At 45.3% G+C, this 24,662-nt stretch overlaps 2 protein-coding genes across 2 annotated transcripts in view; both read right to left on the bottom strand.

The window, feature by feature from the left end:
* Positions 1 to 2,027: 2,027 nt before the first annotated feature.
* CASQ1 (calsequestrin 1) lies at positions 2,028 to 11,388 on the bottom strand. The gene is made up of 11 exons (XM_045841461.1): positions 10,795 to 11,388; positions 8,898 to 8,982; positions 7,972 to 8,072; positions 7,668 to 7,779; positions 7,285 to 7,358; positions 6,828 to 6,958; positions 5,442 to 5,487; positions 4,997 to 5,051; positions 4,670 to 4,770; positions 3,787 to 3,861; positions 2,028 to 2,638 (listed from the first exon to the last, which is right to left on the bottom strand). The coding sequence occupies exons 1-11, from the start codon at positions 11,071 to 11,073 to the stop codon at positions 2,492 to 2,494; spliced, it is 1,206 nt and encodes a 401-aa protein (XP_045697417.1). The 5' UTR covers positions 11,074 to 11,388; the 3' UTR covers positions 2,028 to 2,491.
* A 3,647-nt stretch (positions 11,389 to 15,035) lies between these two features.
* Positions 15,036 to 24,662, bottom strand: part of LOC123820599 (sodium/potassium-transporting ATPase subunit alpha-4) — a 34,157-nt gene continuing 24,530 nt past the window's right edge. Inside the window, exons 16-22 of the mRNA XM_045841427.1 lie at positions 23,765 to 23,919; positions 23,517 to 23,640; positions 22,114 to 22,259; positions 18,187 to 18,317; positions 17,966 to 18,067; positions 15,355 to 15,446; positions 15,036 to 15,064 (exon numbers count right to left, since the gene is read on the bottom strand). Coding sequence (XP_045697383.1) covers positions 15,036 to 15,064; positions 15,355 to 15,446; positions 17,966 to 18,067; positions 18,187 to 18,317; positions 22,114 to 22,259; positions 23,517 to 23,640; positions 23,765 to 23,919 — 779 coding nt within the window. The remainder of the gene's footprint in view (positions 15,065 to 15,354; positions 15,447 to 17,965; positions 18,068 to 18,186; positions 18,318 to 22,113; positions 22,260 to 23,516; positions 23,641 to 23,764; positions 23,920 to 24,662) is intronic.

Below are 24,662 nucleotides of genomic sequence, written 5' to 3'. Positions count from 1 at the left end.
CCCCCAGGAAGCCACAAGTGGGTCCTCCTTTCTCAGTCCATGCTGTCCCTAAAAGAGGCTCAGGCTCCTGCTGCTTTGGGTTTCAAAGTCCTTCTCTTTGCTCTTTTACCCTCTCCCCCAGTTTGCCCTGCCCTTTGTCCTCCCCTTTGACGGTAATACCCTCATAATTTGCCTTTGTTTGTATCTCATTTGTTCTGTGTGGTAGAGCCAAAACTATTTCATTGGCCCATCTTTGAGACTCAAAGTAACTAAATGACTTATCTATATCAGTGGAAGTTCCAGGCCTTCCAGAAGCAATGGGGTACAAGGGACTTGGGCTTCATACTATCTACTCCTTTCCTGGGCAGGTTATGCTTCTGAATCTTGTTGGTAACATTGCTGGTAAGATGAGGACACTAATGCCATCTTACAGGGTTCTTCTGAAATTTAAAAATTGTCAGTCTGTAAGGACTAGCACAAATAGAAGCTTAAAACATGGGAGCTACTGTGTAATCCAGGCCTTGCGCTGACCTATAGTAAACAGAAAGCTCCATGATATTAGTGTATTGGCCCAGTGCCCATACTATATATTAAACAGTTATTAAATTAGTACAAATTGGATGACTACATGGTTTCTACTCTACACTTCCGCCACTTTCTCCAGGAACACTTCCTGGATTAGCTGTGGAAGATGAAAACTTTTCTAACCTTGGGTCTCATTCTTCCATAGTAGAAATCCTCTAAGTCTCCCAGCAACACCTGACCTGTGAAAACTGTGTTAGTTACGGGCTTGTTAATTTACTTGGTTTCCTCACCACCACTCCTGACACCCCCTCGTCTGTGTTGGAGAGAATGTGAGTCCTTCCTGCCAGGAACTCTTGCAGGCCCAAGTCTGGGGAATCCCCAGTATACAACACTCAATGTCTCCTCTCCATTCCCATGGCCACTACTTGGGCCCATGTTCTCCCAACATGACCCCAATTATTATAACAGTCTCTGATCATAAGAGTTGGGCTCCCTGCCTCTGGTATCTCTATGATCTCCCCTCCCTAGATCCATCCTGCTCATCAGTGCCAGATTAAATTTTTTCTTTCCAGCTCACAGGATTAAATTCATACACCTCTACAATCTAGGCCCACCATGCCCACTCCATGTCACAGCCTCCACTTAAGCTTCTCTTTTTGTCTTCTAGTCTCTTCTGTGTCTCCAAAAGGACACACATATTCTTCTGGGGCTTTAGACATTTCCACTGGCTGAAATGTTCCCTCCCCAACTCCTTTGCCTCTTGTCAAAATCCCATTCTTTATTTAAGGCCTAGAAAACTATTCACTTCCTTCATGAAGCCATTAATGCCCACTCCAATCTCTCTCTTCTGAGCTGATTCTATTAATTTGTTCCTTCTTTTAGCCAACATTTATTAGGCACTCCTTTTTGTGTGCCAAGTCCTGTGGACACAGAGAAAAGGCCTGGGTTCCTGCCTTCAAGGGGCACGCAGTCTAGTGGGGCAGACAGACATGAAAATGAAGAGCTAGGATAGAATGTGCTGAATACTAGAACAGAGGTGTATAGAGAAGGTCCAGTGTAAACCCAGAGGAGGGAACTGTAGAAGGGGCCACCTCTGGAAAGACCTCACAAAGGAAGTATTATTTGGGCTCGGTTTTGACATTCAAATAAGAGCTACAGGGAGGGTGCTATCAAGCAACACGTAATCACTTAATTACATACTGCTGTGTATTTTTCTTCAGTTGTTTAGTGTGCCTGTGTACTTCCCAGTGAGGCTGATCAGTTCAAGAGCAGGGACAGGCCCGGCACTCACTGTTCTCCTAGAGCTTAACAGCAGTGCTGGACAAGCACCATGTGTTCAGAAAAGGCTTGCTGACTTGCAGCAGATAAATAATCCAAGCTTCTCTGGGATAACTGCCTGAAGCCAGCCCCAACTCCCTACCTATTACCTATCGCAGTCCCTCACAAGGCACTCACACCTACCCCACCCCTATGGCTGATTCCCTCCTGCCATACAGGTGAGACCTCACCGACAAGACACTTGCTCAGCTGCCCCAGATCCTTTATTGAAGCCTTGGTTTGACCCAAATACATTAACAAGAGATTGCAGAGATATAGCCCCAAACACGGGGAGAGGGAGTCACAAGGATCTAGGATTTGAGAGAGTAGGGGAAGAGTGTATACAGGTTCAGGGAACAGAAAATAGATGGGGACCCAGAGATATGGCAAGAGGAAAACCACAAGAAAGGGTTTAGGAAGTAATGGAAGAAAAAAATAATAGATACAGGGACATTGTGGGACAAGAAACAGAAGTCAGATGAAATAGCTGGGCTGGTGTACAGGGAAAGCAACTCCTTCCCCCATCAGGTGAGGGGGCCAGGGTCTCAGCCCTCAGCATATAGACCCCAAGGGACCCAGAGGCAGAAAATGACCCAGCATCTCTGGAGGAGCTCAGGGAAGGCAGGAAGGAACCTGAGCTGGTGGGGCAGAGAGATGGTTCTCACAGCAACTAGTCGTCGTCATCGTCGTCATCATCATCATCATCATCATCCTCTGTGTTGATCTCACCCTCCAGCACATCCTGTAGCCAGTCCTCCAGCTCCTCAGCAGAAGGCAGGTCCTCCTCATTATCCATCTCCATCCATATGCTGTCAGCCTAGGACACAGCACAGACAGAGGACTGCAGCTAAGCCCGACTTAGGTCTTTGGATCCGTTGTCCCACTCAGTGGACTCTGGACATTTTTCCCTATGTCCTCTATCCCATCCCTTCATCTGTCAGTTGCCAGAGAAGAAGATCTAGGTTAGAACGGCGACAGTAGGAGTAGAAAGAATGGTTGGATGGGGAACTAGGCCTTCTGCCTGCACTCTTTCTGGCATGCCCTTGTCTTTCTGAGCTTCCTAAAACAGACCTCTCTATCATGCCCTTGATGCGAAGACCACTGGTGGCTTTTCATGGCCTAAAGAATAAAGTCAGAAACTCTTCAGCATTCAAGGCTTTTTATAACCTGCTTTTCCAGCACCATCCTCAGAGATCTCTAAACTCTCAAGCCGTAAAAAAACTATTTGCCTTTTCCAAGTTTGAATATTCATTTTCCTACTTTTGATCTTTTGCACCAATTTTTCCATCAGTTTGGAAATGACTTCTCATAATTTTCACTTGTAGAACTCCCTCAACATTGCACAGTCTCTGCTTTGAAAGCCACTCCTTTTAAACCCTTCTCTGATTCTCTCAAGCAGAAATTACTTTAATTTCTGTGTCTTCCTAGCATTTTATTTATATCTTTATCATAGAGTTTATCAGATCTGGCCTGGTAGTTGATGGAATGCCTGCCTCCCTTAGACTGAGGATTCTATGAAAACAAAGACTGAGGATTATTCAATTCAACTCAAACAATTTCAAAGTACCTGTCATGTGAATGAGATGATTTCTGCCCTGAAATAGTTTAAAGTCTACTGGAAGAGACACACATGGTACATAAATAGCCATATGAAGTCATCTTCTCAATGCTAAATGGGCTCTGAGAGTGCTAATGAAAAAAATAATTCCAAGTGGGAGATCTGGAAAACCTTCATGGAGAAGAGGATATTTGAATTGGGTCTTGAAGGATGAGCAGCCAGTTCTAACAGGTGGAGATAGTTATGTTCAGGGCGTGAATCTCTCCCTCTATCCAGCCATTAGACTGAGCATGTCTGATTCTTCTGGGAAGGACTCAACTCTGCCTTAGCAGAACAGAGGAAAGCCAGCTACTCTGGGAAGCAGAGTTGGGGATCAATGGGGTGAGGGGTGAGGGAAGGAAACTTACATCAGTAACATTGACAACACCTATTTGTGGGGCTGACAGGTCGATATCAAACGTCTTCTCCCAGTATGGAACCAGCTGTGGAGAAACCACATGGGGCAACTTAATGGAGTTGAGGAACACATGACTCCAGGAGGGTGTGGAAGGTAGCATAGGGGTAGAGGACACTACGAACCCATGGTGGGGGTTGGGGGGATGGTTCAGCTGCAGGGCCTGAGGGAATAGGTAAAAAGCTAAGCAGTTAAAAGGTAGAAATCCTTAAGGGAAAGTATCAGGAGGACCATCTAGGCACATTGATTCCTCCTTTCCAAGAACTAGAGAGGAAACCCCTGTTCTGATTCTGGCTCTGCTACTGAGAGACCCTGTGGCTCTGGGCAAGTCACTCCTCCCTGACCCTCAGTTTCTACATCTCTAAACTAATGTAGTTACACCTGGTAATTGCCAATTTCCTTACATTTGTTTGTTCATCCAGTTTAGCCTTTCAACAATGAGTGCTGGGTGGGAATTAAGCTGGGAATAAAGCCATCCCCTGAGATAGGGAATCTGTGCTTTGATTCTATGATTGTGTACATCCATGTGCAGGGTTAATGTGTCCATCTGCTCCTCAAAACTCTGGTTTTCTCTAGAAGTCAACCCTGAGCACAGTTCCCTGCCTTGCTTCTGCTCTGGGAGTCATGTAGGTGATGTCCCATGTGATTCACTTCCAATCCTGCTCCCCTTTCTTGGGGTTTTTCCATGCCTATGGTGCCTTTCAGCATGCAGCAGGCATGATTTTCTGGAGCCCCAGCTAGGAGATGGGATAGGAACTCTGAAACAAGCTCCCCTCAGAATGTGCCACAGTCTAGGCCCTACCTTAGGAGAGCTGTGCCTGAGTGGTGCCTCTTACCAGGGGGAAGTCATCGGGGTCAATCCAAATGATGCTAAGATCGGGGTTTTCAGTGTTATCTTGGGCCACAGCCTTGAGAGTCTCTAAGAACTCATAACCGTCTTGGAGGGAACACAAGCGAGAAGTGTGAGGTAGGGTGGAGAGAAAAGGGACACAGAGAACACAGAGTCCAGACCTCTTTCCTCGCCTCCCACAAGTCTACATGTCTAGCCCTAGGCCACTAGCACTCTCCCAGGAATGCCTCCCAAATGAAGCCTATACTTTAAAAAACATCCTTGTCTTCCCCTTTCACCAATCCCCACATCCAATCCAGTATTCCTCCCTCACCAGGATCAGCTTCCTCTGCAAAGGCCACAATGTGGATTCCATTCATATCATCCTCCTGTTGTGGGAGAAAGAGGAGGGCCTTAGCTATACTCCTTGAAGTGAGAGAACCCAGAACAGATCCTAGATCTTCCTTGAATGTGAATTTTATGAAAATTCAGCTTCTGGGTTAGGTATAGTCTTGTGGTGGTGACCCTTTTCCAAGTGACACTGTCCTGTTCAGCTCCAGAGCCCCATACTTCCCCCAGCCCCAGAACTTGTGACTCCTCCCTTGTCATCTTTATTAACTTATAGTGACATGTTCTTCAGAACAAAACCCCCAAACTTTCCTGGTCCATTGTCTTTCCTACAAGTGAGTCATGAGGAACAGCAGGGTGGGATGTTTCTAGGACTTGACCCTGTAACCTCCTATGCTCCCCCAGGGCCTGGCCCGGTCTAGGGTACTCACCCAGGTCTCATACATACTCTCAGGCTTCAGTTTCCTCAGGGTTGATCTAGAACAGACAAGAGTCACTCCTCAGTGTTTGAGAATGGCTCCTTCCCCCACAAGGGCCCCCACAGTAGAGGCTGCCTCTGGGTCATGCCTAGGGTACAGACAGTTTGTAGCTCAGAACAAAGCCATCTGGCAAAGTGTAAGCTCTGGGTACCAGACCCAGATCATTGCATGGTTTAAACAGGTGAGAGAATGGAGGGTGGTGGGCAAGGGGACTGCAAGAGAGACTTTTGGAACAAAAGTAAAAACCAGACATCTGAGTATTCATTTGTTTGTTCATTCATTCATGGGTGCATGCATGTATGTATTCACTCATTCATTCAACAAAATTGGGTGTCTGAGGTGTTCTAAGCCCTGTGCTAGCTGCTGTATAGATAAAGTTAAACAAAGCAAACACATTCCTGCCTTGATGAAGGGGACCATGACCTAGAGGGAGAGAGGGGAGCGTGGTTTACACTGATGAAAGTATATTTCCAGTTGTGAAGTACTGTGAAAGAAGAGAACTATGTGTGAGTTTAGAGGAGGGTTTCTCAACCTCAGCGCTACTAACATTTGGAGCCAGGTAATCTGTTGTTTTGAGGGCTGTTCTGTCACTGTTAGATGTTTAGCAACATCCTTGGCCTCAACCCAATACCAGCAGCCTTCCCCCCAACCAAAAAATCTCTCCAGACATTGCCAGATATCCCCTGGAGGACAAAATTCTTCCCCTATTTCACCAATCCCTCCAGTCTTTTGAGAACTACAGGTGTAGGGTAATGTATGAGAAAGATCACAGGCCAGATCTGGGTTGGAATGTAGTTCTGACACTTAGTGACTGTGGAACCTATTATTTATTTATGTATGTATTTATTTGTTTGTTTATAGAGAGGGGAAGGAAGGAGGAGAGGGAAATACCAATGTGTGGTTGCCTCCTGAATGCCCCCTACTTGGGACCTGGCCCAAAACCCAGGCTTGTTCTCTGACTGGGAATTGAACTGGCAACCCTTTGGTTTGCAGGCCAGCACTCTATCCACTGAGCCACAACAGCCAGGGTTACTTGAGGTTGTTAAAAGGATTAAATGCAATAACAGAGAAGGCACCTTTCCATTCCTGGCAGACCACAGACCCTCAACACTCATCACAATCCGCAGTACACATTTATGAAGAACCTTCCACATGTAAGGACTCAGCACTGGTTAGGGCACAAAATATTGTGGAAAGGGGGTCAGTGTATCATGAGCACTGGCATGTGGAAGTGGATTATCTCAAAGTGAGAGCAGCCTCCTGGTTGGCTGAGCTTTCCCCAGCCCATGTCACAGACAGGAGTTCTAGCTCTGCTCAGAGGTTTGCCCCTGCCCCTACCTCCTATGCTCCTCCACAAAGTTGACAATCTCCTCTTCGCTGTTGGGCTTGTCTGGAATGGTCACAGGTTCATCCATGAAGGCTTCATAGAAATCAATCTCATTCAGCTTCAGGGTCAGCTTCTTTGCCACCTTTGTGGGTGGAGGTGGAATGGGGTATGTGGTATCATGGTGAGAAGCAGTATTATAGGGGAGCAGATATAAGGAAGGGAGTCAGGCTCATGGGGCTTCATTGCTGCAACTGTGACATTGGACAAGTGTCTTCACTTTTCTGGACTTTGGTTGGACATGAGAGAAGTGGGTTAGATAATCTAAAATCTTTGGGGTAGGGGAAGCCTGAGGTGGAGGTGGGAAGTGTGGTATGTAGGGAGGGAACAGGTCTCCATAGATTCTGGGAGAGAGGTTGGAGAGCTGCTGAGGAGGGTGAGAAAGACACAATATGTTCTGGGGTGGAGAACCTTGCTGTCGAAGGTGGCGAAGAAGGGGATGTACGGATGGAACTCCTCTGCGGCGTCCTCGAAGGCCTTGTAATCTGAAGGGGGATGCAGGGTCAGTCTCTGGGATAGCAGGGTGTGCCAGGGAGCCCTCTCCCCTTTGTCTCCCAAGTTCTTTGGCAAGGTAAGGTTCATTCTGAGACTCACACCCTCTAGCCCTCTGAGAGTGATTAAAACATGGGGTGGAGGCAGGTGGAATGCTGAAGGTGTCCCTCTGGGAACCCTCAGAGATCAGAGCAGTTGATGAAGCTGATTGTAGCAAGAGGAGTTAGGAGATAAGGAGGTCATGAAGTGGATTAAGTGGAGGGAACCAAGAAGAGGAACCATGGAGTCTGAGGTTTACCCACGCTCTGAGTCTTTGTTCTTGAAGTAGCCAATGAGTTTGTTCTCATCCTCGATGTTCTCAAATGCCTGCAGCTCTCGTTCACCCTCAATGAATTCCACAGGGTCCTCTAGGACCTGGAAGAACAGCGACATTGAAGGAAGAGAGTTTCTGTTCTCACTGGTGGAAACAGGGAGAAGGATAAGGGAGAAGAAGGCTTGGAAATAGGAAGAAGGGGCTGTCTGGTGTGTGTGTGTGGTTGGGGTTGGTTCAAGATGGGCATAAAGTCTTAAGAGAAGGCCATTGGGTCCAGGGTAATGAATCCTCACATCAAGCAAAAACTCCACCAGGGTGTCAGCAGAAAGCTCGCCATCATACTCAATGACTTCATCTCCCTTGAACACATAGATGCTGTCCTCTTCAGTTAGTCCTAGGGAGTGGGCCTGAGATGAGCCATGATCCCAACCTTCCCACAGAGCCATGGGTTTAAACCCAGGGCCATGGCCCCATTCCGTAATCCTACGGGATCCCACCCCCTCCCCTCTTCCCCAGCCTCGCTTACCTCCACTGCCCTTTAGCCCTACACCACTGGTGTCTATCCCTTGACTTACCAGGGGTAGTTAGCCTGGCCCAAGGGGCTCTCCAGGGAGAAGCTGGGATCAGGTTGGGGTGTAGGGGGGGATGTAGGAAGATACAGACTCTAGCAAGATTTCTCCCTTTCTCTGTTTGCCATACTAGAGAGAGATATTCATATTATCTACTCTGAGGAATCCAGCAGCCAGTTGCCAGTTCAGCCTTTTAACCCTTTGTTAAAGGGTTATTGACCAGATGACTTATTACAGGGCATCCCACCCCAATCCATAACTCATGTCCAGTCTCAGGCTGTGTTGCCCCCTGGTGGCCAGTGCTGTAATACCTAGCCATGGTTCTGGAGAGGGCAGAGTGAGAAGAGGCTTTTGCTGAGGCCTCTCCGGTTGCACCTGAGACATGAGCTCCCTTGTCCCCCCAGCACTGAGCCCTGTCTTTAGTTATCTGAAAAACATTTAAAGAAGGCCATGTCCACCTCCTTTTGGGATTTGAACATGTGTCTGTATAAGGAATAAAAGAGGCCAGGACTCTCAGCCATATCCCTTTCAATTTCTGTAACTTCTCCTCCTTTCAGAAGAGGCATGGTAGAGTTCCTAGCCTACACAAGGGCTGCTGGTCAAGTCTCACAAGCCACCTTCCCCTCCTTGTGTTCCCAACTCACCCTTACCTAGTTTCTTGGCTACAGCTGCATCCTTCTCAGAGTCCACCATCCCAAAGCCAACACCCTTGTCTTCGAGGACTTGGGCTGCTAACTGCAAAGGAGGATTAGAGTCAAGTCAGTCCCTATAATTTTTAGCAACCCTTATTTCCCATCTCATGCTTCCAAGTTGGGTCATTTGGGGACACAGGGAATTGAAGAGTTTACATTGATACTGTGCAAGGATCCAGGATATTGACACTGTCCCCACAACCTTACCCCTTTTTTCTTTAACTCAGTTTTAATTTCTGAACATTTGCTGCTTGTTTGCTATGTGCCTATTATGTTGAACTTTGAAGCACTATGCATGATACTCCTGTTTTCTTAGGAATGCTTAGGAGTCTGGCTTTAGAGAGACCGAAGCCTTTCCCTTGCTCAGGGCTGAGCCCATGCACTCGGTCTTTACCAAAGGCCATGCCCAGTATGGGGTGACATCCCTGGGATTCTCAAAAGTGACCCACAATGGGAAAAGTTTTGGAGAGCAGGGGAGTAGTAGATGGGTGGGTGGAAGGGTCTGGTCACCTTGCAGATAAGTGGGGGATGCCTGAAAGCTGAGAGTAGAGGTTTCTGTGGCCAGCACTTGTATCCCTCAGAGGAACAGAGCCAGAGGCCAGAGAAGAAACGGGCCGACTCTCCACATCCAGGTGAACTTTCCCCTTCACTGCCTACCTCAGCCTGTCCTGAGGCTGCAGACAGGTACTCCCCAGGTACCTGCCCATCAGCCTGCCAGCTGGGTGCTCAGTGCTGATGTGCTGTGCCTTTAGCATGGCTTGTGGCTTTAACCCCACCTAACACAGACTTGGCTCCTGGAGTTTCAGGAGTACCGGAAGGGAGGCAGTTGGCAGGTAGATGGCCATGGATGCTGAGCACTCAGGATAAAAATACTCAGCTTATTAGTCAGATGGTGGGTTCCAGCACCTGGCGGGGGCACACAGAAGTGAGAGCCTGTGGTCCTGGTATCTTGCCCTGAAATACTCCAGGCTCTGGGTAAGCTGGGGCCTATCTGCATTGCCAAGATAGAAAAGGGACTGCTGAAGCTTGGACAAGTTGCCACTGACATATGCTGGCTCTTGGAGGGGTGTTTGTGACTATACCAACCAATCATTCCCCCCGCACAGGTGCTTTTTCTTGTTATAATAGCTCCTCTCCCCTCTGGGCCTGAAGTCAGTTTGGAGGTGAGAAGAATATTCTGACAAAGAGAAGCTGGGGAAGACATTCTGAGGCCTCCTCTAGCCACAAGATTTTTCTGATCAGAATATCCAGCTTGATTTAATAGGAGCAGATGGGGAGGAAGGAAGGGGAGGAAGAAAGAAGGACCAAGAGACCTACCTACAGGAGGCATGGTGGTCTCTAGTAAACATTTAGCCATGACATGAATTATATCCAAGATGTTAATAACATTTAAACTTACACTCAGTTTAGATCTCTTTGGGGTGCTATTTCTAAAGTGTATAGAGTAGGGCATGTTCTGGCTAAGAAAGTGGATGAGGGATTCAGCCCTTAGCACTGCACTTCCCCCTTCCCCTGAAGAATCTCTCTTTTCCTTTTTTGTCCCCCTTCCAAAGACCCCCCAGTCCTAGCCAAACCTAGTATTACCAGCCTCCCATAGCATGGAGGAGACATTCCTTTCAGTCTCCTCTCTCCTAAAATTGCCTGACTATAGTGGTACTTTTGAGTCCTCAAGTCTCAGTTTCTCATTTGACTGAGGCCACATGCCACTTGGGTCCTGTTGGTCAAGATGAGAGCATCCTGCTGCACTGTCCCTGGCCCCAGCCCCACCCTCAAAGACCTCCGTGGGGTTGTAGGATGGGGGAGTCACAGAGAGGGGCTGACTGTACTCTGCAGGCCTGTAGATCCCAGCACTCACCTCCAGGATCAGCTCCTCCATCTCAAATTGTCTTTGTGAGGCCTTGTCGTCCTCCGGAGGCTCATGGTAGAGAAGTGCCAGCACCTCGTACTTCTTGAACACATTCTTGTAGTTCTTTGCATTGACATTGACCACACGGTCCACACCATCGTACTCGGGGAAGTCCAGCCCATCCTCCCCCTGTACCCCTGACTCTGGAGTCCCTAACACCAGCAGTGACAGCAGCACCAGTCGCAGGCCCAGCACAGTTCTGCCCCACATCCTGTCTGCAGCACACATGGAGGTAGTGAGATCTGGGTTGTCTCTCCTGGTTCAGAAGAGGTTTGCTGGGGTAGGGAGAGCCCCCCAAATCCTGAATCTTGAGTGAGGGGCTCACAGTGGGGGTGGGGTGGGAAATGGCCTAGGGCAGTGGACAGAGGACACTGCTGGGTCTTGGAGACACTGTCAACAGAGCCAAGAGAAAAACGGTCAGGAGGAATAGGAGCAGGGGGCGGGGAGGCAACCTGAGCTGCCCCTGAGATTGGCACCCCTTGGCTCCACCTGGTCCTGTCTAAATATGTTTCCAAAATTGGCAGGGGAGATGGGTAACCTTCTGAGGCCAGTACAACTCCATAAGACTGGAATCCTCCCACCTCCTGCACCTCTCCCCTAGGCTCCCAAAGCCTTCTTCCCCTCCCTCCCCACAATGTCCAGGGCTCCTCAGCCCCTGTCCCCACACCAGCCTAAGAGCTCATCACCATATTAAGAAAGGAAAAAGCTGGAGCTAAAAATAAGACCAGATGAGTCGGAGGTAAATGAAACTGGGGCTGGTGGAGGGGGGAGTTGAGGTAATTAGGAGAAGTGAGGGCAAGGGGACTCAGAGAGAAGGAAATGGGGGTGTAAAGAGGGAGATATTCTGGGTTAGAGGTTAAATTCATAATCTAGGGGAAAAGGTACAAATGCACTATTAACTCTAAGTCCTAAAACCTTGTATGCTCTCTAGGTGAAGTCTGTTTCTTTGATCCTGTAGAGAAGAGAGCACAATTAAAATGCAACCCAGGCTGAAGCAAAGAGACCTGCAGCACTTCCATTTAAAGAATCTGGACCAAGGATGAGGTCATTCTCTGAATACAAGATGGAGCCATGTCCAGGACTGGAGACCTGGCTGAGCTCAAGCCAGTTTCCTTTGCTTCACTCAACACTCCTAACTTGGGAAGGCAGGGGAAGGGCGGGCATGGGTTGGGCAATGTTGGCCACATCCATCCCGGCGAGATGTGCATTTGGGGTTCTTCTGCCCATGAAGAATGGGGAAAGCCCTTGGCTGCTGGCTCCTGCTTGTGCTCTCAACTCTGGTCCTATGGGACTCAGTTTTATGAGCACATTGCAGAGGGAGGGTCTCCAGACTGAATGGTCCCAAGGACAGCAATGAACAGCAGTCATTCATTCCTATGTCTCTGACAAACAGAATCACATAGAAACATTAGGGAGAAAAATTAACAGTGAGAAATCATGAAGAGGTGGGCTGTGTGTCCTGAGCCAAATATGTAGATTAATTCCTGTGCACTTGAGAACCAACCAGAGTTGGAGAGGAGGGGCTCTAATTTTTTGGAGCCCTGCCTGGGGGTGAGGGCCAAGTGAATGAGTTCAACTCTGGACCTAGGAAAGAAGAAAGGGACCTCTTATTGATTCTCCAGGGTTCTTACCATTTACAGGTAAACTGAGGCATGAGGGAGACCGGAGAGGCTAGATCAAAGTCAGAAACCTCTCATCCCCACCCTGAGATAGGTCTGATTTTGGAGTGACAATGTTTATTTTGCACCAGGTAGTGACATGAAATTCTGTTAAAGAATTAAATTTTCCACAATCCCATGGGGCAGACCTTACATGGGCTAAGGCAAGCAGACCATGGAAAACCTCAGGATTGTGGCAGGGGTGTGTTTAAGAGGGACAACTGTCACTGGAGTAGGAGAGGCCAGAGCTAGCCTAAGCAGGACACATTAGAGCTGAAGAGCCCTCAGAACCCATCTCCTGGTCTCACAAGAGAGTGACTAATGTGCCCACAGCCCCACAACCAGAGCAGACAGCAGGACAGATGGGCAGATGCCCCCAGAATTAGATGACCCAGGTCACATCCAGCCCCAATTTCTCACATCTGCTGCACTTGCTGCACTCTGGAGAAGGGGAAACATTTGGACAAACACATTAGAACATTATATTGTCCATGATGAATCTGACCTTCTGTACCCTGATGGGTATGAAATGGGACCAAATGGTGGCCCAAGACCTGCTCCATTTCCTCATCTTCTCTTGCAGCTACCAGACTTCCATTCTGTTCTGTTCCCTCTCTTTGACCTTGGCTCTTCAGTTCCACCGTATACTTTCTAGTAGCTGCCCCATCCCATTCTTTTCTGTCTGATGTCTTGCTTTCTGCTTTCTGCTCAGTCCCTTCCCTCTGGGATCTTGCTTTCAGGCCCTTGGACTTAGCAGGCTCAGCCACTGGTATCAAATGACTCTTAGTTGAGGCCTCTGTATTTTTAACCCACCAGACACCTGAAGCTCTTGCTCCTGAAACTTGAGGAGCTGGGCCCTCTGTACCTTACTCACATATACCCTGGCCCCTCCATCTTCCAGGGTCTGATTCAGCTGTGTCAGCAGCTGAGGGAAGGACCCCAAACTGATATAGCTCTGTCTCTAAAATACCTTGCATTGGAGGAGGGAGGGGAGCATAGGTGGGGAAAACTCTGAGGGAAGGAGGGATGTAGGGGAAGAGTGACTGACTATACCTTATAAGGCCCTCCTTTTTTGCTAGCCCATGGCCTCCCAACCAGACTTGCCCATGGCCCTTCCTCCATCACTTGGCTATTTTTTTTTTGTTTGCTTTATTGTATATTTTTAGCCCAGCCTTTTAATACTGCCCTGAAAAGTGGTGAAGGGCACAAGTTCTGGAATCAGAAAAACCTTGGTTTTCTCATCTATAAAACACGGTGGAGTGGTGAGAATACATTTGTTGTATGAATTGTCCCACTGGAGGCATAGTACACAGTTACTAAACACATTTACTTTGTTTTTGGTGACAGTCTATGACTTCCCCCCCAACTTTCCTTAGCATTTCTCTCTTGTTCAGTATGCTTTAGGGCACAGATAATCCTTTCCTCCAAAAGAAGCCTGAAAATGAACTGACCCACAGGGCAAAGTGGACCAACTCACAAAGCAGAGCCAGTGAATGGGTGAAGAGGAAGGAAGAGCCAGGCAGGAGATAAAGGCTCCCTGGAGACTCCTCGCTTACCAGAAAGGCAGCAAAGTTTGTGGCCCCAGGCTCAGAGACCAGGATTTTAGGAATGTCTATCACTCTTTGTGGAGCCAGGAGAATGAGGGGGCAGGGTGCTTGGCCTAAAGTAAAGTCTATAGGGATCCAGAAACTGTTGTTTCAGCCTCTATTTCAAGACAACAGCAGAGAAAATGAGGTGGAGGAGAGGGATTACCAATGCCTTCCTCAGAGGACGGATGGAAGCCCCACATTCACCACTCACCATGTGACCCTGCTCAAGTCATTTAACCTCCCTGGACCTCAGGTAATTCATTGATGAAGTAAGGTCTCTTCTAGCACTAAAACTCTGGTTCTATAAGCTGATATAAGAAAGTGAAGTGGGAGCTAGTTGAATCCACCTGCCAGTACTGAATGTGTGTGCTGTGGTCCCCTCGTAAGGTGTGGCTCTGCTATTCTTTTCTCCCCCTCTCCCATTTCTCTGATTCCAGCTGGACTTGTCTTTGCTTTCCTTTGGGTTGGGGAGTTACTTTAACATTGGGATTGTCCTCAAGGGACGATGATGCTTGATTCTGATCTGCTCCCAGCCTCAACTGGGTCCCTGACTTTTCCTGTCCAGCTGCCATGAAGATCTAGAATAAGCATCACAGAAATCTCCCTTCTCCCAAAAATCAGATGCAACATATCCAGCCAGATGAGAGATGTTTGAACATTTACTCTCTAATCTGGCTACTGATTCAATAGGGCAAGGCCCCTCTTGGCTGGGCTCCAATCAGACACAAACAGGACTTCATTACCCTCACTCAATCCACTCTAATTCCTACCCATGGTGCCCCTCAATCCAGACCCAGGATTGTCTGTCTCTTTTATCCAAGGTGATTCATCCCAGCATCTCTCTGTCCCAACTCAGATGTTGTGCCAAACTCATAATCCCTAATCCCCCCCTGCAGGCTCTCAGGACACTCCCATGTCATGTGAAGCTCTTCCTCTGCTGAGTTTAATAGTAGGTCTCACTTTCCAGCCAGCCTGTGGAAAAGAAGACACCAGAGTGAATTTGGGAAGGCAATGGGGAAGCAGAAAGGGGAGAGGAGCAGAAAGGTAAGTAAAGGCCAGGTGAAAGGCCTGAGAGTGGAACTCGGGACGGAGGATTGGAAAGAGCAAGATGGTGGAATCAAGGACTGAAGAACCAGGATCTACGCACAGCCCAGGCAGTAAAGGGGAAAGAGGGCAATTGTCCTGGAGGAACCAGGTGGGATGGGATAGCTAGTTAGGAGGATGGAGACCACTCAGTCAGAGTGGGGTGCAGGGAGCCTCACCGCCAGGATGACGCCGAATGGTGAATTTTCTTATTTCATCATAGATAAAGATAAGAAGGCTGTAGGGAGTGGCACAGAGCCACCATAATATCCTGTAGAAAGCAAGAGTTGTTTATGTGGCAGGAGACAGAGGCGTCAGAGAAAGGCAGATGCAGAGAACAGAGTACAAACATTGAGTATAGGGTCTGAGGAGGTCAGAGTCTGGTGATGAGGGAGAAGAGGTTAAATGCCACATCAGCAGTACAGATAGTGTTCATGGAGATTATCTACCAACTTTATAGAGTTGCTAAGGGAGGCCCCCTTCACTTACTAGGTACTCAAGGACGTGTACCCATCAAGGGGAGGTTATCCAAGCAGAAGAGGTCTATCTGAGACTAGACATGTGGGTATGTTTTTCCAGGGAATACACAACTCCATGTTGCAACAATGGAGAAATTTTTCTTTCTGAACCTCTTTTATAATTAGAGACCAGGAAGATGGACTGTGAGGAGGGGTTGAAGCAGGACCACATTTGTTCTCTTGGTTGACAGAGGTGGCCTAGACCAGTGCTGTTTGAATGAAATGTGTTATGGGACACATACGAAATTTAATATTCTTTAGTAGTCACATTAAAATAAGTAAAAAGAAGCAATTAATTTTAATAATATATTTTTACTTAACTGAATGTATCCAAAATATTATCATTTCAAATGTAATTAATATCAATTATTAATAAGATATTTTATTCTCCTTTTAATCCTAAATCTTCAAAATCTAGTTGAGTCTTTTATACTCACAGTACTTTGCAAATCAGACACTAAATTTTTAATGGTTAAAGGAAAATGTAGCCCAACCAAAACAGTAAAGTTTTATGTAATAGAAAATATTTGATACTGCTTTAGTTTTTAACTTTAAATTTACTAAAACTAAATAAAATTATGAATTCAGGGCGTTGGCTGGTGTAGCTCAGTGGATTGAGCACAGGCTCTGAACCAAGGGGTAGCTGGTTGGATTCCCAGTCAGGGCACATGCCTGGGTTGCAGGCCAGGTCCCCAGTAGGGGGTGTGATAGAGGCACCACACATTAATGTTTCTCTCCCTCTTTCTCTTTCCCTCCCCCTCTCTCTAAAAATAAGTAAATAACATCTTTTTTAAAAATTACAAATTTCATTTCTCCATCTTACTAGCCATGTTTCAAGAGTTCAGTAGTCTTATAAGAATAGTTGCTACTGTATTGGACAGCACAGGCCTGGGCCAAGTTTCCTCCCTCACACACACATAAATGCATACACACAAATACAGTTATACACATACCCATTCATTCAACAACAATTGTCATATTTCTATTCTGTGTTCATATTAGGTCCTGGGGAAATGAAAAGTATGACATAATGGTCTTTGATCTCAAGGAGTTCAACAATTAAGCAAAAGAGGATAGAGAAGCACACAATAAAAATCTCAATAAGTTTTATGGTCAAGGTATATACAGAGTGTTTGGGAGCACAGGTAATGCTCAACTGCACTTATTACTTATATATTAGCATTAATAGCAACAATAACAGAGTTACTTTTAACAAAGCACCCACCATGACCTAAGCCCCAGGCTTGGTGCATTATATGCATCTCTACATGTTAATTCTCACAACAATCTGCATGGTTTGTATTACTGATACTTTGCAGATGAAGCTTGGGCTCATAAGGGTTAAGAAGTTGTCCAAAGTCCCCAGAATAAAACACCATAGAGTTGAAATTCAAACCTGGGTAACTATGTACAGTGACAGATGACTACTAGACTGACTATAATAATTGCTTTGTAAGGTATATAAATGTTGAATCACTATGTTGTACACCTAAACTAATTAATATGATATGCCAACTTTAATTATAAAATTTTAAAAAAAGTGATTCAAACCCAGGATTGTCAGTATTAAAGGCAATGACAATCTCTTTTATTAAATATTAATTGAGCAACTACAGTATACAAAGCATTGTGTATAACACTGCAAGGGACAGAAAAGTGAGCAAACTATGTAAATGCATAAAAATAAGTTGTAAAATATACACTAATCATTAACAGAGGTTACCTGTGCAAGTGAGGAGGTGAGTGCGAGTGGAGTAGGATGGGAGTTTTGCTTTTTTATCTCTGTAAAAATTTTAAATAGAATTTTTTTCACAAGCATATGCTAATGTGAAAAACAAAACACGGGACTCGAAGGAACAAAACAAGGTACCAATCAATTAGACTTTTAGTATATCCATTCACGTAGATGTACATTAAAACATATTTGCATAAGTATAACAGAATTAGCCCCACATATTGGGCTAATTTTATAATTACCTCAGCTCTGAGCATATGTATCCTTGGACAGCCAACCACACATCATCATAAAAAGAAAAAGATGCAACTCTGGAAATCATGGTAAATATGTGAATTTGCATGTCTAGTGGGTTATGATCACTTGGCATAGTCCCTAAACCCTCCCTAAATAAGAAGCATTTGTCTGAGCACAGACAGTTCTCATACCACTGAGTGTACCTTGCTTATGGAGGTGACCCTCAGCTGGACCTTCCCTGTTCAAGCACATATTCCTCGGATCCTGAGTTTCCCCTACTTGCACCCCTCCCTTACTCACTTGAGTGGGTACATTCGCAGGGCCACGTCCATGCCTGGAGTGTAGGACAGAAAAGCAGCCAGTAATGTCTCTTCCAGGAGGCCAAATATTAGGATTTTGTTTCTGGGAAAAAAGTGTTTATGTTTCAGAGTGTGTTGGAGACAGGGAGGAGAGGTAGGCACCATGGTGCAGGCCTTTACTGCAGGTTTGGGAGAGGACTGGGGCCCTTTGCGGGGGCTCACTTCATGCCCTGCTGGAAGACTGAGTTGCGGCGGGTCTTGCAGATGATGAGGTCAGCCCACTGCACCACCACGATGCTGGCAAAGAAGGCCGTTTGGCAGGTGAACTCCACCACCTTCCGTTGCTCATAGGTCTGCAGAGAAGACTGACAGTGTCAGAAGGGATTCAGACACATGCCTCTTGCCTTCCCAGACTCTAAGGCTGAGTTAGGTCTTCAGACTCCCACTGCACTTTGCTTGTATCTCTCTTAGCACTTTTCATGTCACATTATTATGAGTTGTTTATATGTTTTCCTTACCTGACTGAATTAGTCATAAGACATGTCTTATTTATCTTTGTGTCCCCCTCCCATGCTCAGTTTGGTGAATGGCACATAGTTTGACTCATTAATTACTAAGTTAGTAAGAAGGGTGGTGTAAGAGAAGGTGAACTTCAAGAGAAAAGCAGAATCAGAGGAAATAGTTCAGAAAGGAATGTTGGGCCAGAGGAGAATCTGAATGCAGAGGGGAGAGGAATGCCTGAAGAGTTGTACCAAATAGGAGATAGCATTCTTCCATTCATTCATTCTTTTTTTAAAAATCCTCACCCAAGGCCCTGGCTGGTGTGGCTCCGTGGATTGATGCCGGCCTGCGAACCAAAGGGTCACCAGTTTGATTCCCAGTCAGGACACATGCCTGGGTTGCAGGCCAGGCCCCAGGTAGGGGCGTGTAAGAGGCAACCACACACTGATGTTTCTCTCCCTCTCTCTCTCTTTCCCTCTCTCTCAAAAAAAGGAGTAAAATCTATGGTCATTGATATCTGGAGAAAGAGGAAGGGAAAAAGGGAGGGAGGAAGGGGAGAGAGGGAGAGAATGAGTCAGTGAGTGAGTGAGTAACATCAGGGAGAAACATTGATAGGTTGCTTTCTTATGTGTCCCAACCCAGGATGGAACCCACAGCCTAAGTATGTGCCCTGACCTGGAATTGACCTGCAACCTTTTGGTGTATGGTACGATACTCCAACCAACTGAGCCACCCCGCCAGGGTTCATTCATTCTTTTTAATTCACACTCTACATGTAAGAAACTTAGGGTCTAGTGGGAAAGATAAATATGTTATATGAGAACAATAGGTAGGTTGTAAGAGAGAAATCACAGAGAGTTGTGGGAACACAAAAGAGGTGCATCTAAATTAGACTGGAGAAAAAGCCTGTGTTTTAAAAAAATAAAACATGTTTATAAATAGCTTGTACATTAAAGAATTTGAAAATACATAGGACTAGGACTGAATAATAATTAGATACTACATATCATGGAATGTGGTCAGTTATACATGGAGGAAAATATAGAAACTTAAATAAATTAGAAAACAAAGGCTGAAAATCAATGAGCCAACTATTGAACTTAGAAAGACCAATCAGCTCCTTAGTGTGTATTAGATCTTATCACCACTGTCCTTCACTGCGTTCAGCTACTGACACCCGAGTCACTCCCTTCATCACTTGATTTTAGCTACTGACTCACTGTCACTCAATAATGCTACTGTCCTCCTTTTCAGAGATTTAAATATCTATGTTGATGATCCTTCCAATACGAAGTTCTCATGGTTCCTTGGTTTCCTTTTCACCTAGCGGTGTTGCTGTCCTTCACTTCCCATCTGGACTGCCTGCTCCCATGGTTAAACTCCAGATAGTGTCTTTCTAATATCTTTGTAATTTCAATTTCAATCATTCCTTTTTCTCTGACAATTATTTTTACCTTCCCATCACACTGACTCTCAGATCTCAATTCCAACACCACCTGACCCAGTATATTCTATATTTGGTTATTATCTGTTTCTCCCTCCTACCACCCATCTTTAACTAGAATTTGAACTCCACAAGAGCAATAATTTGGGCATTTTTGTTCACTACTATATCCCCATGGCCAAAATAGTTCCTGGTACAAAGAATATGCTCAAGAAATACTTGCTAAATGAGTGAATAAGTGGTGATCAATGGAATTATTGGTGAGAAATATTTAGAAGGTAAGGATCTATCTTTGCTGCTAATAGTATGTAGAGTCCTTCCAGGGTGGGTAGCTCTATACTCAATTATCTGAATGTCACAGCTGTGGAAGAGACACAGACCCTGCCTTTCTGGAGTTCATGCTCAGAACAATTATTCTCAACCTGTTTTGCAATACCTCATGATATCTTTGATGTAATTTGATATTACTTCAAATTAATTTTAATTACCTTTAATTCATTATAAATGAATATATGTCAAACTGCATCTTGGCAGCAGGGAGATGGTATCAAGATATAAAACTAACAAGGCCACCCTGGCCAGTGGCTCAGTTGGTTGGAGCAGTGTCCTGTATACCTAAAGGTTGTGGATTCAATTCCTGGTTAGGGCACATCTCTTGGTTGTGGGTTTGATCCCTAGTTGGGGTGTGTATGGGAGGCAAAAAATCAATGTTTCTCTTACATCAATTCTTTCCTCTCTCCTTTCTTCTCTATAAAATCAATAAACATATCCTTGGGTGGGGATTGAAAAAAGCCACTAACAAGAGAGAGTATTGAGGTGATATGGACAATGAGGTCTCAGGGTATCACTGGACCCTGGAGCAGTGCTGGCAGCTGGGAACATTGACATCTGATGGCCTCATGAGGCCCAGCTAGAAGTCAAATGTGTATGAGGAACATCTTTCCAACACTCCAGATTTTAACATACTGTTGAGAAACCTTTAATTCACTTGGTTGGAAGCACTATGGTGAAGTGGTGAAGTGCTGGGCATGAATCAGCCCAAAATTCTAGTCTAGTTCTTCTAGGATTCACAGTGGAACTTTGAGCAAGTCACTAAATCTTTCCAGACTTACTTTCCTCATTTGCAGAATGATGACAGTAGCCTTTGTGTTCTTTATGGTATTAAGATTCTAGCAATAACTTGTGTTACATCTCCCACTGTCTTAGAACTTGGGATAGGTATTCACAGACACAAAAAAAGCATACTTACTAAAATTCTGTTTTTATTTTTTAAGATTTTATTTATTTATTTTTAAATAGAGGGGAGGGAGGGGGGACGAGAGAGAGAGAAACATCAACTGGTTGCCTCTTGCATGTCCACAACTGGAGACCTGGCCGGCAACCCAGGCATGTGCCCTGACAGAATTGAGCCAGAAAACTTCTGGTTCATAGGCTGATGCTCAATCCACTGAGTCACATCAACTAGGACTACTTACTAAAATTCTTAAATACACAATGTTGGCTAGAGGCCTCTGGTTTGGTTATCATTCATCTTGAGTGTTAGAAAAGACTACTACAGAGAAGCATCCTATAGGTTTAAAAAGTTCAAAATGATCCATGGCCAGGTAGCTCAATTGGTTAGAGTGCCATCCCAATACATCAAGGTTGTGGGTTAAATCCCTAGGTGGAGCACATACCAATGTCAACTAATGAATGCATAAATGAGGGGAACAACAAATCCATGTCTCTCTCTCTAAAATAAAAAAAAACTTTTGGAAAAGCAAGGAAGGAATATACAAAGAAAATAGGTTTTGGGATTTAAAATATTATTTGAACTCCCATTGAGGGAGAGAGCATAACAGGAGAGAGGGGACCCAGCACCCATTTCTAGGCAATGATGGTAGAAAAACAGAAATCAGACCCCAGAAGTTGGCATGACAAAGAAGACTTCCAGGTTCAAGGAAGCCAAAAGATACAGAAAGGTAAGGACAGATAACAGACAGTAGGAATGGAAACAAAGGAAATCATTGTATACAAAGAGAAGAAAAATTGCTGACATGATTGGAGATTGAGGTGAAATGTTAGAATGCTCATATAGGACTGGATATAAGGCATCAACTCTGTCTGCTTCCTCTTTTCTCCCACTCCTCAAAAATTTGCTGAACCCACTCTTCCTTGTCACTTCTTCACTAGGCACTGTCTACTACCCTACCCTTTATACTCACCCACTGCTGTCCATAGCTGTCCTCCAGATCATTGAGGTACCTATTTTCCCAGTTGAGGCGGATGCCCAGCAGATCAATAGGCTTAAAACCATTTTCAGCAAGGATTACAAAGTAGGTAAAGAATCCAGCCAAAGCTTGAATCACCCCTATGAGTGGTAGAGTCACAGAACAGAGGAACATGGTTCAGAGAAAGACTTCAAAAGACAGATCTTGGAAGGGGCGGTCATTGGTACTTGCTTCTAGCTGGGTTGGTGTGTTTTTGGCTGTAATGCTGAAAACTCTTTTAGCAATGATCTGATCCCATCATTTCTGTAGTACTGGCCTCCAAGTTCTGATGTTTATTCCTAAGCTCTAACTCAGAGTCATCTTTCAATTATGTTATCTTAATATCTGAAAAGACCTTAGAGGGAATTTCTTCCTTCTCCCCAGTGAGTGAGTACTGGACTTTGTTTCCATTTTCTCTGACATAAGGATACTCATCAAGTCCTCTCCTCTCCTTACCTCTTTTCCATCTGACTCTTGCCTCTCCCTCAGTCAAAACATCTGTTTCCCAAGCCTGCTCCACAGCAATAGCCTACTAACTACAGAGCTGTACATTGTGTAGATACCCACGGACATTTGTACTCATGACAAGTCTAAACTATGTTATTCACATCTTGTAAGTGGGAAAACTGAAGCACATAAAAAAGATTTAGTCATTGTCCAGGGTCATGCAGGTAGTAAGCAGTGAAATTGGGATTCAGACAAAGGCCTGCTCCTAAATATGTACTTTTCCTATGCATTTCCTCCTCTGGATATTGGGATAGTTTCCCCTGTCCTCAATCTCACCCCTGTCCATCCTTCATTCTATTCCCTTAAACACCCTACCTATACCTGGCAACTCAAGAACAAAGATATCTAATGACTCTCAAATGTATTTAAAAAATGGCCCAGTTGTCTATAGCCTTATTTTCCACTATTTCTTTATGAAGATTAAACTGGTTTACTCACTCTTCAACAACCAGACCATGTGAATTTCTCCTCTTTTCTTGGCCCCTACACTTAACCATACATTGGATAGTCTAAGCCCTATCTTTCAATATCAGGTTTAAGTCCCGTTTCCTCCATAAGGGCTTCTGAAAATCCTCATGATTGGTGAGCCTGCCTGCTTTTGTACTCCTGTCTATACTCATTATTTGGCACTTGGAAAGATGTTATCATTTTATGTATGTTTGTTCCTTCCTGACTGGACTTTATGTCAAGGGCACATCACAGATCAATGGTTCATTATGTTCCCAGGGCCTAACACAGTTTGTTGTTAATGAAACATCTCCCTGACTTCCAATCCAAGATTGCTCCAATGACTAGACAGGTGCAACCACTCCCCACTCCCTTCACCAGCTCCCGCATTCCTCTGACCGCACCAATTTGTCCATAGGCCATGCCAATGAGACGGTGGTTCACAAGATTATCAGTCTTTGGATTTCGTGGAGCCCTCTTCATTATGTCACTTTCAGCTGACTCATAAGCCAAGGAGATAGCGGGTACCTGAAGAATAGAGAGAGAACTCAAAGTAACTCAAGCTCTGTCTCTGTTCCTAGACACAGATCCTTCTTACTACTCAGTCCATCTCACAGGAGTAACACGAGCTGGGTCCTAGTTTGGCCCTTACCATGTCAGTGCCCAGGTCAATGCAGAGGATGGTTATGGTGCCTAGAGGCAGAGGGATGCTGAGGATGATGAAGAGCAGGAAGGGGGTAATCTCTGGGATGTTACTGGTCAGGGTGTATGCAATAGATTTCTTCAGGTTGTCAAAGATGAGGCGGCCTGGGAAGAATGGTTAAACTTCTGTGAGAAGCATAAAGAGGATGCAACTCCCACAAACCAGCTCCTGGACAGAGACAACACTAACAAGGCAGTATCATGATCCATGAAATGGTCTGGAGGTCCTAGGCCTCTGGGGTCCCAGTGTTGTGTCTAAATTGTGTGACTCTTAATTAGAGCCAGGATTTATTAGCATGCCATATCTGTTCTTATATTTAACATGGCTAATGTCATCTGATCTCTGAAAATTAAATAGGGTTGGGCCCAGTTAATACTTAGAGATGTTTATAAATGCCAACAAAGAAGCCAAGATTAAGGCTAAAATGGAAGGAACTTGGGCTTGGGTTCTAATCCCATTTTCAGCCATAACTGGCTGTGATCTTCATTCTTCCTGCCTTGCATGATGGCTCGATTCCTTCCCTGATGACTCTTTCAGGAAATGTAATCTCTCCCTGCACTCCCTGCTTTATTTTTTCCATTGCACTTATCCTCTTCTAAATATCCTATGCAATTTACTTTATTGTCTGTCTTGTTCCACTAGCAATTAAACAACATGAAGGCAGGGATGTGTTGTCTTATTTCCCACTCTTTCATCCCCAACATCTAGAATAGTATCTGGTACATAGTTGGTGCTCAAAAAATGCATTGAATTAAGTGGATACAAAATACTGAGCAGTGTCTGGATCATATGAGGTCTCAATGAAATGATATACTATTACTATTATGTGAATTGTATAGGTTTTAAT

This window comes from Phyllostomus hastatus, unplaced genomic scaffold (assembly GCF_019186645.2).
Source record: "Phyllostomus hastatus isolate PE091 unplaced genomic scaffold, TTU_PhHast_1.1 phas_contig_36, whole genome shotgun sequence".
NCBI classification, from domain to species: Eukaryota; Metazoa; Chordata; class Mammalia; order Chiroptera; family Phyllostomidae; genus Phyllostomus; species Phyllostomus hastatus.
This window is presented reverse-complemented; position numbering and strand designations above follow the sequence as displayed.